The sequence below is a fragment of the Coregonus lavaretus genome, assembly GCF_964263955.1.
Source record: "Coregonus lavaretus genome assembly, contig: HAP1_SCAFFOLD_424, whole genome shotgun sequence".
NCBI classification, from domain to species: Eukaryota; Metazoa; Chordata; class Actinopteri; order Salmoniformes; family Salmonidae; genus Coregonus; species Coregonus lavaretus.
Genome location: NW_028166348.1, coordinates 237,480 through 256,808, shown reverse-complemented (window position 1 = coordinate 256,808; position 19,329 = coordinate 237,480). Strand labels below are relative to the sequence as shown.

Here is a 19,329-nt window from a genome sequence, read left to right as displayed (position 1 = left end):
ACGGGTTAAGGTTAGGATTAAGGTTAGGGTTATGGTAAGGGTTTAAGGAACATTTTATTTTGAATGGAAATTAATTTTAGGTCCCCACGAGGATAGAAGAACATAATGTGTGTGTGTGTGCTTAGCTATTCTCTGAGTTGTGGTTGGATACAGAAGTATATCCCCACTGGGAAATATGAACTGTCAGCTGTAGTAATTGAATGAATCCCTTTGCGGGGGTCTGTGCCTACGCACAATACATTTTGAATATATTATTTCCTGAAAGGGTTTCCATTGAGTGTGATAAAGACCCCACTGTAATCTCTAGGTTCTAGAATGAAAGCTGTTCCTTTGTCAGGAAGGAAATCACATCTATTTGTGGAATCACTGATTGGTCACACAGGTCAAGAGCTGCCCAATCACAGATGAGATATAACCTACATGAAACAAACAAAAAAACAACTCAAGAAGTGCATTAGCTGTTCTACAGGACAGTGGTTCTGCTTTCAACTCCATCTCAAAACACACCCGTGTCACCAAAAGTAGTCCTCTGTTTACCTGAGACTGAATGACCTTCTTCCTGTCTGAAAGGACCAAACTCCAAAACAAAAGGTAAAAAAGAGAAAGATTCGCTAGTCGCCACACAATGCAGATACCCGCCTCCACAGTTTACACAAATCCTGAATGAAAACAGTATTCTTTGTAATCTCATCTGGGTGATGATGTTGGAGCGTGGCGTGGGGGCGGGAGGGTGGGGGGGGGGGGGAGTGCTGTAACCGTGGCTCCCAGCAGGCTGTATTATGACTGGGCCTGAAGACTGGCTCCTCCAGCTCCTGTGATGCCCTGATTGGACGGTGAGCAAGAGGGAACAAACAGAGCAGTAGTAGAAGTGGAGCCACAGGCAGAGAGAGAGAGAGAGCGAGAGAGAGAGAGAGAGAGAGAGGGGGGGGGGGGGGGGGGGGGGGGAGAGAGTGAGAGAGAGAGACAGAGAGAGAGGGGGGAAAGAAACCAAGGAAAGAAACCAAGGTTTCTTAAACTATGGGTCGGGACCCAAAAGTGGGCCCTGGGCATGTTAGAGGTGGGCCGCGAGTTATGAGAATACATCTATAATAACACACTATTTCTTCTTAATTTGGGTCAATGAAGGACAATTTGGGTCATAGGAAGATGGTCAATTTTTCATTTGGGTCTCGAGCTGAAAAGGTTTAAGAACCCCAGATCTAAACAGTTGTTATCGAAGGCGAAACCACAGTGATAACCTTTGACTCTGGCACAGCATGTGAAGCTGAGACTCCTTCTGTCTGTCAGTCAGTCTGCCTGCCTGCCTGCCTTCTTGCCTGCCTATCTGTCTATGTGTTGCTAACATCACAGTGTTGTGATTAGGCATGAATGTCCTCTGACCTGCCAGGTCTCGTCTAAGCTGTCTCAGGTCCTTGGTGATGTCTTCGAACTTGACTTGGGCAGCCAGGAACACATCCTGAGGCTCAGGGAGAGGGAAGACACTTCTCTCTGTTCCAGCATTCTGGGGGAAACCAGAACAGCAACATCAGAGTGACAAAAACAACAACAACAACAACATGACATTTGTTCTAGGGGCATTCTACATAGAAACAATAAAAAAACACCTGAATTACAAAAATCTCAAACAACCATAGACTAACTTCCAGTAAAATGCATTACAATAAAGTGATTAACAAATGTTTGACATTACCTCATCCAGGTTGCGGAGATAGTACGATGTCACATAGTCAACCAGACTGATACGATTGTCCTTCAAAGAAGAAGAGAACAGAGAACACAAAAGAACCTCAAACACAAAGGAACCCAACACAAAACAATACATCTGTCTGTCTTCTGCTTCAAAATACTGTGAGCTGTAGGTTTTTACTATGCTATATTATACACTCATCTAACTGTACTTCATCCTGTAACATGGCCCTTACCCTGCTCTTGACGTCCTTTAGTTTGGGCAGGATCTCCAGTCCAAAGCCGTCAGCCTGTCCTCTGGTCCTGTTGCCCCCGTTCATGTGGTTCCCCAGGGCTAGAACCAGACCCATCACCTCCCTCACACTGGAGGTCTCCATCAGATCCTGGAGACAGAAATACACTTCAGACTACTGGGACAAGCTCCTTGACTCATTTACATTTAATGTGATGATGTGGCCCGTGACACTTTGCTTCTTGAAAGTCCAATATCTTGAAAACTTCACCGCTGACATGCCAAACATTTTTTTGGACTGTATCAACAGCCGACTAATGACAAATAAAAAATAAAAATAGATTTTTTTTTTTGAGTGGAGTTTCCCTTGAAGACTCTTTATTTATTATGGATATGTGTTCTACATTAAAACACTTTTCCTGTGGTTCCTCTGTTACTGGACTACCAAAACACTCTACCCCTTTGACAGCCACCTAGTATGAACTAACATGAAGAGAGAGTTCCAACCTCGCAGACACTAGAGACGATGTCCAACTTGCACTGTATGGAGGCCATGCCGTCTATGAAGACAGACTGGAAGATGATACATGAAGCTCTGTCCGGGAATTCTGGTATCTGAGACAACTCATACAGGAACCTAGAGACAACACGGGTGACAAGGAAGAAGACATGATGGACGTTGCTTTGATGTCACTACCGCCTTTGTCAAGTCTTTTGTCCTACATTAGAGTTCCAATATAAAGATGGCGCCTTGAGTTGGAGCTAATCCCGCTGGGCTCCAGCTTCCGCCCTCCACAGAATATACAAAATGTGATAAGGAAGGGAAAGGAGAACACTCACTGTTCAGGTTTGTCCAGAAGCTTGACCTGCTCCTCCTCTGAAGTCTGGTAGTGTTTCTTTATCCGCTCCAGCTCATCAGGCTGGGCTCTCTGAGATGAGAGAGGTACAAACAACACTTAACACTGAAGAGATCTCAAAATGTAAAAGTCATGCCGGTCTCTCTGAAAGAGAACAGTACGGTAAAAGAAAGGAGGACTCGTATACAAACACAAGTAGTTCAGGACACTCACGTTTTCATATAAAGCCTGGATGGTTTCCACGTCCACTACGGAATTGTCCACGGTCAGCACAGCTACAGGAGTAAACGGGTTCATTGAGTCATGCTTTAAATTGAAGGACAAATTTGTAGGACACTGTCAGACCCCAGCTCGTGCCTAGAGGACCAGGGAGTTTTACAGTGGGCCTTTAGTTGATTTAGTCCTGAGGTCAGATAAGGATATTCCTACAGGGCATATACTGGTGGTGTAGACAGAGCTATAATAGCGAGGCTTTCACCATAATCACACAAGATACCAAGCTAAGCAAATTGGCCAAGCACTTCTCTTGTCACGATTCCCAAGGTCTCTAGTTTCGACGAGCTGAAATCCAACATGACTGGATCAAATGGAGGTTTTCCCCTGTTATTTCCTCTGTTATTTAAAGCTGTTGCTGAAAGTGATACATTCAAGAGATCACAGTGGACAAGGTCTATGTCTCCACACGATCAGTGCTTGGCTGGTGAGAGGTGTGTGAGGGCCAAACTGAAGAAGGCATCTAGGGCCTATAAAGCTTGTACACACTCGCTGGCACACGCACACACACACACACACACACACACACACACACACACACACACACACACACACACACACACAGCCAACAAATCTAAAAAATCTCCACTGATGGGAAACTAACTGCTCCCTGCCACAGAAACCAAAGACATCCACAGTGTAGATTCCTTCCCCTTACAGTACTGTATTTCCCAGCTCAAAGGGTAACTCTCAGTCTACCTCCCAACTGGCATCCTATTCCCTCCCTATTTAGTGCACTACTTTTGATCAGAGCCCTATGGGTTAAAGAAGTGCACTATAGGGAATAGGGTACCAGTTGGGACCAAGTCTCAGACTGTAATTGTGGGATGTTTTCTGCTGAGTCCAGTCCTTTTGTCTAATACGGATCATACGTCATGTTGATTCATTAACTCCTGATGTTCCATTCAGTCTGACTATATAAGGCGTGACAGTATTACAGTACAGCTGAATGGAGATTTGGTGGTGGTTGGAGTTAGGCCCTGTCTGTCTGTCTGCCTGCCTGCCTGCCTGCCCGCCCGCCTGCCTGCCTGCCTGCCTGCCTGTCTGTCTGTCTGTCTGTCAGTCGTCAAATACAGGGTAGAGGGGCCAGAGTCAGATGTTTAGTTGTGGTTCAGATGACTCACTTGGTTGGAGCGTAACCAAGCATAGATTACCCACTGGGCACAAACTGGTTGAATCAACGTTGTTTCAAGGTAATTTGTCAACACATTGTGACGTGGAAGCTACGTGGAAAATACATTGGATTTGAAAAAAGTAATCAACGTAAAATTTTTGTTTGGAGGGTGAAATTTCAACCACAGGATTAGTCATCATTGTAACCAAATTTCAACATAGACAAACCTTGTATAAAATATGTTGAATTTGTACCTTTAAAACAACGTCAGATCTTCAACGTTATATCCAATGTCCAAAAGAAAACAAATTGACTGGTCAGCACATCCTACTGGAGAATTGAATACAGCTAGCCTTTGGTTTCCCATCAAGGGTTTTTAATAAAGCCCTGCTTAGCTATGACCATTACAAATGTGTTATCGTGAGAATGATTGTTGAGAGATTTCCACTTAAAAATTAAATAGATGTATTGTTGCTATCGAAGTCATTCCAAAGGGTAGGTTTCACAGTGCAAATGAAATGTGAACATAAATGTATCACTCATTTATCTTGAATGATGCGATTTAGGCCTGTTCATTCATGGTCAAAAGTTTTGAGAATGACACAAGTATTGGTCTTCACAAAGTTTGCTGCTTCAGTGTTTTTAGATATTTTTGTCAGATGTTACTATGGTATACTGAAGTATAATTACAAGCATTCCATAAGCGTCAAAGGCTTTTATTGACAATTACATTAAGTTTATGCAAAGAGTCAATATTTGCAGTGTTGACCCTTCTTTTTCAAGACCTCTGCAATCCGCCCTGGCATGCTGTCAATGAACTTCTGGGCCACATCCTGACTGATGGCAGCCCATTCTTGCATAATCAATGATTAGAGTTTGTCAGAATTTGTGGGTTTTTGTTTGTCCACCCGCCTCTTGAGGATTGACCACAAGTTCTCAATGGGATTAAGGTCTGGGGAGTTTCCTGGCCATGGACCCAACATTTCAATGTTTTGTTCCCCGAGCCTTATGGCAAGGTGCTCCATCATGCTGGAAAAGGCATTGTTCGTCACCAAACTGTTCTTGGATGGTTGGGAGAAGTTGCTCTCGGAGGATGTGTTGGTACCATTCTTTATTCATGGCTGTGTTCTTAGGCAAAATTGTGAATGAGCCCACTCCCTTGGCTGAGAAGCATCCCCACACATGAATGGTCTCAGGATGCTTTACTGTTGGCATGACACAGGACTGATGGTAGTGCTCACCTTGTCTTCTCCGGACAAGCTTTTTTCCGGATTCCCTAAACAATCGGAAAGGGGATTCATCAGAGAAAATGACTTTACCCCAGTCCTCAGCAGTCCAATCCCTGTACCTTTTGCAGAATATCAGTCTGTCCCTGATTTTTTCCTGGAGAGAAGTGGCTTCTTTGCTGCCCTTCTTGACACCAGGCCATCCTCCAAAAGTATTCGCCTCACTGTGCGTGCAGATGCACTCACACCTGCCTGCTGCCATTCCTGAGCAAGCTCTGCACTGGTGGTGCCCCGATCCCGCAGCTGAATCAACTTTAGGAGACGGTCCTGGCACTTGCTGGACTTTCTTGGGCGCCCTGAAGCCTTCTTCACAACAATTAAACCTCTCTCCTTGAAGTTCTTGATGATCCGATAAATGGTTGATTTAGGTGCAATCTTAATAGCAGCAATATCCTTGCCTGTGAAGCCCTTTTTGTGCAAAGCAATGATGACGGCACGTGTTTCCTTGCAGGTAACCATGGTTAACAGAGGAAGAACAATGATTTCAAGCACCACCCTCCTTTTAAAGCTTCCAGTCTGTTATTCTAACTCAATCAGCATGACAGAGTGAGCTCCAGCCTTGTCCTCGTCAACACTCTCACCTGTGTTAACGAGAGAATCACTGACATGATGTCAGCTGGTCCTTTTGTGGCAGGGCTGAAATGCAGTGGAAATGTTTTTGGGGATTAAGTTCATTTTCATGGCAAAGAGGGACTTTGCAATTCATCTGATCACTCTTCATAACATTCTGGAGTATATGCAAATTGCCATCATAAAAACTGAGGCAGCAGACTTTGTGAAAATTAATATTTGTGTCATTCTCAAAACTTTTGACCAAGACCGTATAGCATTTGCAAAGTCATCAACAGCTATTGTTTCAAATTAACCCAGAATTCCATTAAAAATAGACAATAAAATTGGCCTAGGGTTTCAAGCTCTGATTGATTTCAAATGTAATAATATTTAGTGATATTGAATTGTGTTTGGTTGTCAACACAACCCAATATCAACATTTGAAGGAGATGTATCTTCTGCTTGGATAGTTCCATCTGTGCCACTGACTTAGGCTGGCTTTAATTCCAGTTTGTCTACAAATTAATAATTTATATGTTGGATTCACCTCTCCATCTCAAACAAAAAACTAAGTTAAAGAATATGACTAAATCAAATCAAACTTTATTTAAAGTTTGCCAGACTAAGTCAGTGGCACAGATGGAACTATCCAAGCAGAAGATACAACTCCTTCAAATGTTGATATTGGGTTGTGTTGACAACCAAACACAATTCAATATCACTTTTGAAATAAAATAAATAGCCTATTAACTTGTCGAAAGTTTAACAAATTATATGTTGGATTAAAGTTAAAGAATGCGATTAAGCCAGTGGCTAAGATGGAACTATACAAGCAGTAGATACATCTCCTTTAAATGTTGACATTTGGTTGCATTGTCAACCAAACACAATTCAATATTACTTTCGAAAATACAGTAAATAGCCTGAAGTTAAGGCAAAAATTATGTAACATTTAACCTTAAAATGAGTACCTCATCCATGGCCACATTTTGAGGTTACTGTAACTATAAAGTTCTCCTTATGTACTTTTAATGTCATCTCAACTGCAATCCAGGTCATTTGGTTCTGCTAATAGATGAAGCACAGTGATATTAATTAACCTTTTACTGCAGTGGGCTAAATCAGGGTCATGGTTATGGTCTTTAAAACAAGAAGACACCTGTACCATGTCAGACATAGAGTTGAAATATATTACATTTTTAGTTTTACACTTTACAATGGGGAAAAAAAGTATTTAGTCAGCCACCAATTGTGCATGTTCTCCCACTTAAAAAGATGAGAGAGGCCTGTAATTTTCATCATAGGTACACATCAACTATGACAGACAAAATGAGAAAAAAAAATCCAGAAAATCACATTGTAGGATTTTTTATGAATTTATTTGCAAATTATGGTGGAAAATAAGTATTTGGTCAATAACAAAAGTTTCTCAATACTTTGTTATATACCCTCTGTTGGCAATGACACAGGTCAAACGTTTTCTGTAAGTCTTCACAAGGTTTTCACACACTGTTGCTGGTATTTTGGCCCATTCCTCCATGCAGATCTCCTCTAGAGCAGTAATGTTTTGGGGCTGTCGCTGGGCAACACAGACTTTCAACTCCCTCCAAAGATTTTCTATAGGGTTGAGATCTGGAGACTGGCTAGGCTACTCCACGAAGCCACTCCTTCGTTGCCCGGGCGGTGTGTTTGGGATCATTGTCATCTTCAATGCCCTTGCTGATGGAAGGAGGTTTTCACTCAAAATCTCACGATACATGGTCCCATTCATTCTTTCCTTTACACGGATCAGTCGTCCTGGTCCTTTTGCAGAAAAACAGCCCCAAAGCATGATGTTTCCACCCCCATGCTTCACAGTAGGTATGGTGTTCTTTGGATGCAACTCAGCATTCTTTGTCCTCCAAACACGACGAGTTGAGTTTTTATCAAAAAGTTATATTTTGGTTTCATCTGACCATATGACATTCTCCCAATCCTCTTCTGGATCATCCAAATGCACTGTAGCAAACTTCAGACGGGCCTGGACATGTACTGGCTTAAGCAGGGGGACACGTCTGGCACTGCAGGATTTGAGTCCCTGGCGGCGTAGTGTGTTACTGATGGTAGGCTTTGATACTTTGGTCCCAGCTCTCTGCAGGTCATTCACTAGGTCCCCCCGTGTGGTTCTGGGATTTTTGCTCACCGTTCTTGTGATCATTTTGACCCCACGGGGTGAGATCTTGCGTGGAGCCCCAGATCGAGGGAGATTATCAGTGGTCTTGTATGTCTTCCATTTCCTAATAATTGCTCCCACAGTTGATTTCTTCAAACCAAGCTGCTTACCTATTGCAGATTCAGTCTTCCCAGCCTGGTGCAGGTCTACAATTTAGTTTCTGGTGTCCTTTGACAGCTCTTTGGTCTTGGCCATAGTGGAGTTTGGAGTGTGACTGTTTGAGGTTGTGGACATGTGTCTTTTATACTGATAACAAGTTCAAACAGGTGCCATTAATACAGGTAACGAGTGGAGGACAGAGGAGCCTCTTAAAGAAGAAGTTACAGGTCTGTGAGAGCCAGAAATCTTGCTTGTTTGTAGGTGACCAAATACTTATTCTCCACCATAATTTGCAAATAAATTCATTAAAAATCCTACAATGTGATTTTCTGGAAAAAAAAATCTCAATTTGTCTGTCATAGTTGACGTGTACCTATGATGAAAATTACAGGCCTCTCTCATCTTTTTAAGTGGGAGAACTTGCACAATTGGTGGCTGACTAAATACTTTTTTCCCCCACTGTATATACATCACATAGAAACACCGGATTTTCAGCGGTTGTACATTTTTTATAATGTTTAAGAATTATGAAATTATGAATAATATTAATAACATTCCACCCATGAGGCCACTAGAGGGATATTTGGTAATTTGACTGCAGGAAGGGTCTACTCTGTTGTATAAATAAACAAAATATCTGACATTTTTTTCCCATTTAAACTTTGCTGTGCTTTAAAATGCTTGAAAGCGCAGTTATAGACATAAACCAAAAATAGTTTTTCCATTGGAATTTCGTTGTGCTTTTAGATGGTTGAAAGCATAGTGAAAACACATTGGAAATTCAATTTACAGTGCCTTGCAAAAAGTATTCATCCCCCTTGGCGTTCTTCCTATTTTGTTGCATTACAACCTGTAAATTAAATGGATGTTCATTTGGATTTCATTTAATGGACATACACACAATAGTCCAAATTGGTGAAGTGAAATGAAAAAAATAACTTGTATTCACCCCCTTTGCTATGAAGCCCCTAAATAAGATATGGTGCAACCAATTACCTTCAGAAGTCACATAATTAGTTAAATAAATCCACCTGTGTGCAATCTAAGTGTCACATGATCTGTCACATAATCTCAGTATATATACACCTGTTCTGAAAGGCCCCAGAGTCTGCAACACCACTAAGCAAGGAGCACCACCAAGCAAGCGACACCATGAAGACCAAGGATCTCTCCAAACAGGTCAGGGACAAAGTTGTGGAGAAGTACAAATCAGGGTTGGGTTATAAAAAAATATCAGAAACTTTGAACATCCCACAGAGCACCATTAAATCCATTATTAAAAAATTTAAAGAATATGGCACCACTACAAACCTGCCAAGTGAGGGCCGCCCACCAAAACTCACGGACCAGGCAAGGAGGGCATTAATCAGAGAGGCAACAAAGAGACCAAAGATAACCCTGAAGGAGCTGCAAAGCTCCACAGCGGAGATTGGAGTATCTGTCCATAGGACCACTTTAAGCCGTACACTCCACAGAGCTGGGCTTTACGGAAGAGTGGCCAGAAAAAAGCCATTGCTTAAAGAAAAAAATAAGCAAACATGTTTGGTGTTCGCCAAAAGGCATGTGGGAGACTCCCCAAACATATGGAAGAAGGTACTCTGGTCAGATGAGACTAAAATTTAGCTTTTTGGCCATCAAGGAAAACGCTATGTCTGGCGCAAACCCAACACCTCTCATCACCCCGAGAACACCATCCCCACAGTGAAGCATGGTGGTGACAGCATCATGCTGTGGGGATGTTTTTCATCGGCAGGGACTGGGAAACTGGTCAGAATTGAAGGAATGATGGATGGCGCTAAATACAGGGAAATTCTTGAGGGAAACCTATTTCAGTTTCCCAGAGATTTTAAACTGGGACGGAGGTTCACCTTCCAGCAGGACAATGACCCTAAGCATACTGCTAAAGCAACACTTGAGTGGTTTAAGGGGAAACATTTTAATGTCTTGGAATGGCCTAGTCAAAGCCCAGACCTCAATCCAATTGTGGTATGACTTAAAGATTGCTGTACACCAGCGGAACCCATCCAACTTGAAGGAGCTGGAGCAGTTTTGCCTTGAAGAATGGGCAAAAATCGCAGTGGCTACATTTACATTTTACATTTAAGTCATTTAGCAGACGCTCTTATCCAGAGCGACTTACAGTTAGTGATTACATATATTTTTTTTATACTGGCCCCCCGTGGGAATCGAACCCACAACCCTGGCGTTGCAAACGCCATGCTCTATCAACTGAGCTACATCCCTGCCGGCCATTCCCTCCCCTACCCATGAGTCTCCCGGTCGCGGCCGGCTGCGACAGAGCCTGGATTCGAACCAGGATCTCTAGTGGCACAGTTAGCACTGCGATGCAGTGCCTTAGACCAAGCTTACAGAGACATACCCCAAGAGACTTGGAGCTGTAATTGCTGCAAAAGGTGGCTCTACAAAGTATTGACTTAGGGGGGGGTGAATAGTTATGCATGCTCAAGTTTTCTGTTTTTTTGTCTTATTTCTTGTTTGTTTCACAATAACAAATATTTTGCATCTTCAAAGTAGTAGGCATATTGTGTAAATCAAATGATACAAAATCCATTTTAATTCCAGGTTTTAAGGCAACAAAATAGGAAAAATGCCAAGGGGGGTGAATACTTTTGCAAGCCACTGTACTTTTGGTGGTCTTTTTGAATGGGTGAATATAGGTCGTAATCTCATTGATCAACGTCTCATCCAAATATTACCCAATTATCCACGTTGAAATGACGTGGTGTGCCCAGTGGGTAGTTCTTGAGTTGTGGGTTTGAGTCCTACGTTGGCCACAAATATTGAATATACTGTATGTGTAAACTGTAAATCGCGCCAGACTATCTTAGATTAAGTTGTGGGTTCTGGTCCTACATAGGCATTTAGCTACTAGTTATGTAATAACTTTGGATAAAAGCCTCCGTTGAATGTCAAGATTACATTTAAAAAGACAGTATATATGCGCCCTTCTTTTCAGAGATGATGTTAGATGTACAGTTTATTGCCAGCGGTTTTCAATCCTCATCTCCGGGGACCCCAGACTTTTCACGATTTTGTTGTAGCCCTGAATTAGCTCTCCCGATTCACCTAATCAAGGTTCACCTAATCTGATTCACCTAATAATCCCAGAGGAGAGGTTTGAAAACCACTGCTATGTGTCACTCACCTTGCTCTATGTCCTTCATCTCCAGGTGCAGACTAGAGATGAGTATCCCTACAGCCTGTGAACGCTTCCCATCCAGCAGTTTAATGATCTGATGGAGGAGGAGAGAAAACTGTGTGAGTAGAAGTTGCCTCTAACCACTGACACAGGGTCAGATATTTGTCTTCCCTTCTAGCAGCTTAATGATCTGATGGAGGAAGAGAGAAAACTGACACAGGGTCAGCTATTAGTCTTCCCATCCAACAGCTTAATGATCTGACCAGGGAGAGGAGGACAACACAGTGACCATGACAACAGTGGAGCACAGCTGACCATCAGATGAGATAAGAGGAAGGGAGCTGGACTAATGGAAAACTAATAGAGGCGTTGATAATTAATGGAGAGCAGAACCTCTCGCTCTCTCTTCTCTCCCCCCTCTCTCTTCTCTCCCCCTCTCTCCTTCTCTTCTCTCCCCCTCTCTTTCTCTCTCTCTTCGCTCTCTCTCTCTCTCTCTCTCTCTCTCTCTCTCTCTCTCTCTCTCTCTCTCTTCTCTCAATTTCTATGCTTGGCTGACTACAGATAGATGACCATGGGGACTTCATCTTGGCTGACTATAGATGACCATGGGGACTTCATCTTGGCTGTCTATAGATGACCATGGAGACTTCATCATGTATCTTGGCTGACTATAGATGACCATGGGGACTTCATCTTGGCTGACGATAGATAGATGACCATGAAGACTTCATCTTGGCTGACTATAGATGACCATGGAGACTTCATCTTGGCTGACTATAGATGACCATGGAGACTTCATCTTGGCTGACTATAGATGACCATGGGGACTTCATCATGTATCTTGGCTGACTATAGATAGATGACCATGGAGACTTCATCATGTATCTTGGCTGACTATAGATAGATGACCATGGGGACTTCATCATGTATCTTGGCTGACTATAGATAGATGACCATGGGGACTTCATCATGTATCTTGGCTGACTATAGATAGATGACCATGGGGACTTCATCATGTATCTTGGCTGACTATAGATAGATGACCATGGGGACTTCATCTTGGCTGACTATAGATAGATGACCATGGGGACTTCATCATGTATCTTGGCTGACTATTGATAGATGACCATGGAGACTTCATCATGGCTGACTATAGATAGATGACCATGGGGACTTCATCATGTAGCTTGGCTGACTATAGATAGATGACCATGGGGACTTCATCTTGGCTGACTATAGATAGATGACCATGGAGACTTAATCTTGGCTGACTATAGATGACCATGGAGACTTCATATTGGCTGACTATAGATAGATGACCATGGGGACTTCATCTTGGCTGACTATAGATAGATGACCATGGGGACTTCATCATGTATCTTGGCTGACTATAGATAGATGACCATGGGGACTTCATATTGGCTGACTATAGATAGATGGCCATGGGGACTTCATATTGGCTGACTATAGATAGATGACCATGGGGACTTCATCTTGGCTGACTATAGATAGATGACCATGGGGACTTCATCTTGGCTGACTATAGATAGATGGCCATGGGGACTTCATATTGGCTGACTATAGATAGATGACCATGGGGACTTCATCTTGGCTGACTATAGATAGATGACCATGGGGACTTCATCATTTATCTTGGCTGACTATAGATAGATGGCCATGGGGACTTCATATTGGCTGACTATAGATAGATGACCATGGGGACTTCATCTTGGCTGACTATAGATAGATGACCATGGGGACTTCATCATGTATCTTGGCTGACTATAGATAGATGACCATGGGGACTTCATCATGTATCTTGGCTGACTATAGATATATGACCATGGAGACTTCATCATGGCTGACTATAGATAGATGACCATGGGGACTTCATCTTGGCTGACTATAGATGACCATGGGGACTTCATATTGGCTGACTATAGATAGATGACCATGAAGACTTCATCTTGGCTGACTATAGATGGCCATGGGGACTTCATATTGGCTGACTATAGATAGATGACCATTGGGACTTCATCATGTATCTTGGCTGACTATAGATAGATGACCATGGGGACTTCATCTTGGCTGACTATAGATAGATGGCCATGGGGACTTCATATTGGCTGACTATAGATAGATGACCATGGGGACTTCATCTTGGCTGACTATAGATAGATGACCATGGGGACTTCATCATGTATCTTGGCTGACTATAGATAGATGACCATGGGGACTTCATCATGTATCTTGGCTGACTATAGATAGATGACCATGGGGACTTCATCTTGGCTGACTATAGATAGATGACCATGGGGACTTCATCATGTATCTTGGCTGACTATAGATAGATGACCATGGAGACTTCATCATGGCTGACTATAGATAGATGACCATGGGGACTTCATCATGTATCTTGGCTGACTATAGATAGATGACCATGGGGACTTCATCATGTATCTTGGCTGACTATAGATAGATGACCATGGGGACTTCATCATTTATCTTGGCTGACTATAGATAGATGACCATGGGGACTTCATCATGTATCTTGGCTGACTATAGATAGATGACCATGGGGACTTCATCTTGGCTGACTATAGATGACCATGGGGACTTCATCTTGGCTGACTATAGATAGATGACCATGGGGACTTCATCATGTATCTTGGCTGACTATAGATAGATGACCATGGGGACTTCATCATGTATCTTGGCTGACTATAGATAGATGACCATGGGGACTTCATCATGTATCTTGGCTGACTATAGATAGATGACCATGGGGACTTCATCATGTATCTTGGCTGACTATAGATAGATGACCATGGGGACTTCATCATGTATCTTGGCTGACTATAGATAGATGACCATGGGGACTTCATCTTGGCTGACTATAGATGACCATGGGGACTTCATCTTGGCTGACTATAGATAGATGACCATGGGGACTTCATCATGTATCTTGGCTGACTATAGATAGATGACCATGGGGACTTCATCATGTATCTTGGCTGACTATAGATAGATGACCATGGGGAATTCATCATTTATCTTGGCTGACTATAGATAGATGACCATGGAGACTTCATCTTGGCTGACTATAGATGACCATGGGGACTTCATATTGGCTGACGATAGATAGATGACCATGGGGACTTCATCATGTATCTTGGCTGACTATAGATAGATGACCATGGGGACTTCATCTTGGCTGACTATAGATAGATGACCATGGGGACTTCATCATGTATCTTGGCTGACTATAGATAGATGACCATGGGGACTTCATCTTGGCTGACTATAGATAGATGACCATGGGGACTTCATCATGTATCTTGGCTGACTATAGATAGATGACCATGAAGACTTCATCTTGGCTGACTATAGATGGCCATGGGGACTTCATATTGGCTGACTATAGATAGATGACCATGGAGACTTCATATTGGCTGACTATAGATAGATGACCATGGGGACTTCATCTTGGCTGACTATAGATAGATGACCATGGGGACTTCATCATGTATCTTGGCTGACTATAGATAGATGACCATGGGGACTTCATCATGTATCTTGGCTGACTATAGATAGATGACCATGGGGACTTCATCATGGCTGACTATAGATAGATGACCATGGGGACTTCATCATGTATCTTGGCTGACTACAGATAGATGACCATGGGGACTTCATCATTTATCTTGGCTGACTATAGATAGATGACCATGGGGACTTCATCATGGCTGACTATAGATAGATGACCATGGGGACTTCATCATGGCTGACTATAGATAGATGACCATGGGGACTTCATCAACTCATTTTCAAACAACCATGCAGGGGTATCATGTCCATTCCAGCTATATGTCTACATGCAGGGGTATCATGTCCATTCCAATAGCAAATGCAGACACTCTTGGCCTCCGACAATACAAAAATGCAGAATATTTTGAGTAAAACTGTAGTTCCAGCTAGATGTACTGAATGTCCCAGGCTGGTATGTTTAATCCTCAGACACCACTGCCCTCTAGTGGAACATAGACACATTGCTACCCTGTATTGGGCTACATACAGTCTACCGTACCTTTTTGTCCTTGGCTTTCTTCTCATAAGCCTCTGCCAGAGGTTTTCTCTTGGTCTGTATGGTGGTCTTGGAGAACAAGTCTTCAAACTCTGTGGTGTTGATGATGTCTGGTTCCTCAAGAGAGCTCCACAATGTGTCTTTACTGGGTAAGGAGAAGAGAGGGGGGGGGGGGGGTAAATGGAAGGGAGAGAGAGAGAGAGAGAGAGAGAGAGAGAGAGAGAGAGAGAGAGAGAGAGAGAGAGAGAGAGAGAGAGAGAGAGAGAGAGAGAGAGAGAGAGAGAGAGAGAGAGAGAGAGAGAGAGAGAGAGAGAGAGAGAGAGAGAGAGAGAGAGAGAGAAAAAAATATATATATATATATGTCTAGATCAATTCCCGAGTGGTGCAGCGGTCTAAGGCACTACAGACCCCCTGGTTCGATTCCAGGCTGTATCACAACCGGCTGTGATTGGGAGTCCCATAGGGCGGCGCACAATTGGCCCAGCGTCGTCCGGGTTTGGCCGGTGTAGGCCGTCATTGTAAATAAGAATTTGTTCTTAACTGACTTGCCTAGTTAAATAAAGGTAAAATAAAAAAAATAGACAAGTGGGGTTTGAGTGTCATTTTGGGCTATTTTATCTCTTCCTTTCTCTCTGGCAATCACCACCAGGATAAAACACCATCCAGAGAGGATGTTGGTGTTAAGCTAGAGCAATTTAACAGAGCCACACACATAACATCACAGGCTGTGGTGGACTACATTGGCTGGAAGGAGAGCTGTGAGTGGAAACAATTATGTTCACAAGGTATCAGTTTACAGTACAACAGTAGAGAGATGGACCCCACAATGCCTGGTGTGTTACTGGTAACTGTCACGCAGACCACACTAAATTGTCTAGTGTACAGCCTTTTAAACCAGGCTCTTATGAGACAAACTTAGAAAAAGATTGGGGTGGAAGCGATTTGTTAACGGACCCCATATCCCACAAGGAATGAAAACGTTTTAACAGGAACGGAAAAGTGGTTGAACAGAATAGTGAGAGATTGCTAGCCTGGTCCCTGGGTCTGTTTGGCATGACAACAACAGTAGGAGTTATCTATAGGCCTTCAGCACAAATAGATATGGGACCAGTTTAAGAGATCACATTTAGACCGGGTTACTGTAAAGCTTTGTGACAACTGCTGATGTAAAAGGGCTTTATAAATACATTTGATTGATTGACTGATTGATTTATTAATTTGACAGGGACAATGCACATCAATTAATTTCTGTAAATGTGCCAGATTTAGCCAGCTGGCTAGTTTTCATCGGTACTTCCTGGGCAGAAAGATAAAAAAATAATATTTACAAATGTTTCACACAAAGAAATGTATAAAATATTTAATTTAATTAATTGTTAGTTTTAACACCTACTTGTTGTCCTGTATCTGTATCCTGGTCCAGTAGAGAGGTTTCATGGGGCAGGCTGGTTCCACAGCCGGCTTCCTGGGGGGTTTATCTAGCATGGTACCTAAGGTCAGACCCCCTGGAGGGGGAGGTGGTGGGGGGCCACAGCCTGGTGGAGGGGGTGGGGGTGGAGGGGGGCCGTCGAGTCCCTGGGTCTGGGTTAGAGCAGGAAGGTAAGGAAGAGGAGGAGGAAGAGGAGGAGGGGGAAGTGGGGCTAGGTTGCCTGATAATAACCATTGATGAGGTACAGGTGGTTGGGACAGTGGGAGTGGAGGAGCAGGTGGAGGAGGAGGAGGTGGAGGGAGAAGAACGGGGGAAGAGGAGGGAGAAGAGGGAGAGGTAGCCTGTCCAGACTGATTCAGACTGATAGAAGCCAGGTCCAGTCTCTTAGGCACGTTGAGGGGGGGTTGGGGGCTCAGATATGGCCTGATACCCCCCTCCTCATCCTGGGGGGTCCTGAGGAAGGTCTGGCGGTCCGTCTGGACGCACACAGTGCGGAAGTCCCGGGATGAGAGGTCGTCTCCCGTGGATACGGCCACGTCTCGGAGGTCTCCACGGCGGTGGTGGGCACCCAGGGCCAAGTGGCTTTGTAGCCTGGCCAACGTGACCTCCAGACGGGATACACACTCCTCATTGTCCCCTCTCAGTTGGCGCATCTGCTTCCTATGGTCCTCCTGCAATCATATTCATGGGAGGTTAAGGTTAGGGTTGTTTTAGGGTTAGGGTTGTGTTAGGGTTGTTTTAGGGTTAGGGTTGTGTTAGGGTTGTTTTAGGGTTAGGGTTGTGATAGGGTTGTTTAAGGGTTAAGGTTGTGTTAGGGTTGTGTTAGGGTTGTTTTAGGGTTAGGGTTGTGTTAGGGTTGTTTCAGGGTTAGGGTTGTGTTAGGGTTGTGTTAGGGTTGTTTTAGGGTTAGGGTTGTGTTAGGGTTGTTTTAGGGTTAGGGTTGTGTTGTTTTAGGGTTAGGGTTGTTTTTGAGTTTGCATTGTGTTAAGGTTAGGGTTCTGTTAGGGTTGTTTTAGGGTTAGGGTTGTGTTAGGGTTGTTTTAGGGTTAGTGTTGTGTTAGGGTTGTGTTAGGGTTAGGCAACTCATTTGACTCATGTTTGTCTATTATGTTAAGGAAGTGCAAGAACAGTTCAAAAATTGTTTTATTGTTCACATACACGTGTTTAGCAGATGTTATTGCGGGTGTAGCGAAATGTTTGTGCTTCTAGCTCCGACAGTGCAGTAATATCTAACAAGTAATATCTAACAATTTCACAACATATACCCAATACACACAAATCTAAGTAAGGAATGGAATTTAAGAATACATATATGGACAAGCAATGACAAAGTGGCATAGACTAAGATACAGTAGAATATTATAGAATACAGTATATACAGTTGAAGTCGGGAAGTTTACATACACCTTAGCCAAATACATTTAAACTCAGTTTTTCACAATTCCTGACATTTAATCCTAGTAAAAAAATTCCCTGTCTTAGGTCAGTTAGGATCACCACTTTATTTTAAGAATGTGAAATGTCAGAATAATAGTAGAGAGAATGATTTATTTCAGCTTTAATTTCTTTCATCACATTCCCAGTGGGTCAGAAGTTTACATACACTCAATTAGTATTTGGTAGCATTGCCTTTAAATTGTTTAACTTGGGTCAAACGTTTCGGGTAGCTTTCCACAAGCTTCCCACAATAAGTTGGGTGAATTTTGGCCCATTCCTCCTGACAGAGCTGGTGTAACTGAGTCAGGTTTGTACGCCTCCTTGCTCGCACACGCTTTTTCAGTTCTGCCCACAAACTTTCTATAGGATTGAGGTCAGGGCTTTGTGATGGCCACTCCAATACCTTGACTTTGTTGTCCTTAAGCCATTTTGCCACAACTTTGGATGTATGCTTGGGGTCATTGTCCATTTGGAAGACCCATTTGCGACCAAACTTTAATTTCCTGACTGATGTCTTGAGATGTTGCTTCAATATATCCACATAATTTTCCTTCCTCATGATGCCATCTATTCTGTGAAGTGCACCAGTCCCTCCTGCAGCAAAGCACCCCCACAGCATGATGCTGCCACCCCCGGTTGGGATGGTGTTCTTCGGCTTGCAAGCTTTCCCCTTTTTCCTCCAAACATAACAATGGTCATTATGGCCAAACATTCTATTTATGTTTGATCAGACTAGAGGACATTTCTCCAAAAAGTACGATCTTTGTCCCCATGTTCAGTTGCAAACCGTAGTCTGTTTTTTTTAATGGCGGTTTTGGAGCAGTGGCTTCTTCCTTGCTGAGCAGCCTTTCAGGTTATGTCGATATAGGACTTGTTTTACTGTGGATATATATAATTTTGTACCTGTT

At 43.1% G+C, this 19,329-nt stretch overlaps 1 protein-coding gene across 1 annotated transcript in view; it reads right to left on the bottom strand.

Annotated features, from left to right (window-relative positions):
- LOC311114846 (uncharacterized protein) overlaps positions 1-19,329 on the bottom strand; it is a gene marked incomplete at both ends in the record, with an annotated part of 60,927 nt that overhangs the window by 22,349 nt on the left and 19,249 nt on the right. Inside the window, 9 exons of the mRNA XM_084190073.1 lie at positions 1,381-1,501; positions 1,691-1,750; positions 1,923-2,069; positions 2,426-2,555; positions 2,759-2,847; positions 2,989-3,050; positions 11,478-11,565; positions 15,559-15,700; positions 16,949-17,655. Coding sequence (XP_084046199.1) covers positions 1,381-1,501; positions 1,691-1,750; positions 1,923-2,069; positions 2,426-2,555; positions 2,759-2,847; positions 2,989-3,050; positions 11,478-11,565; positions 15,559-15,700; positions 16,949-17,655 — 1,546 coding nt within the window. The remainder of the gene's footprint in view (positions 1-1,380; positions 1,502-1,690; positions 1,751-1,922; positions 2,070-2,425; positions 2,556-2,758; positions 2,848-2,988; positions 3,051-11,477; positions 11,566-15,558; positions 15,701-16,948; positions 17,656-19,329) is intronic.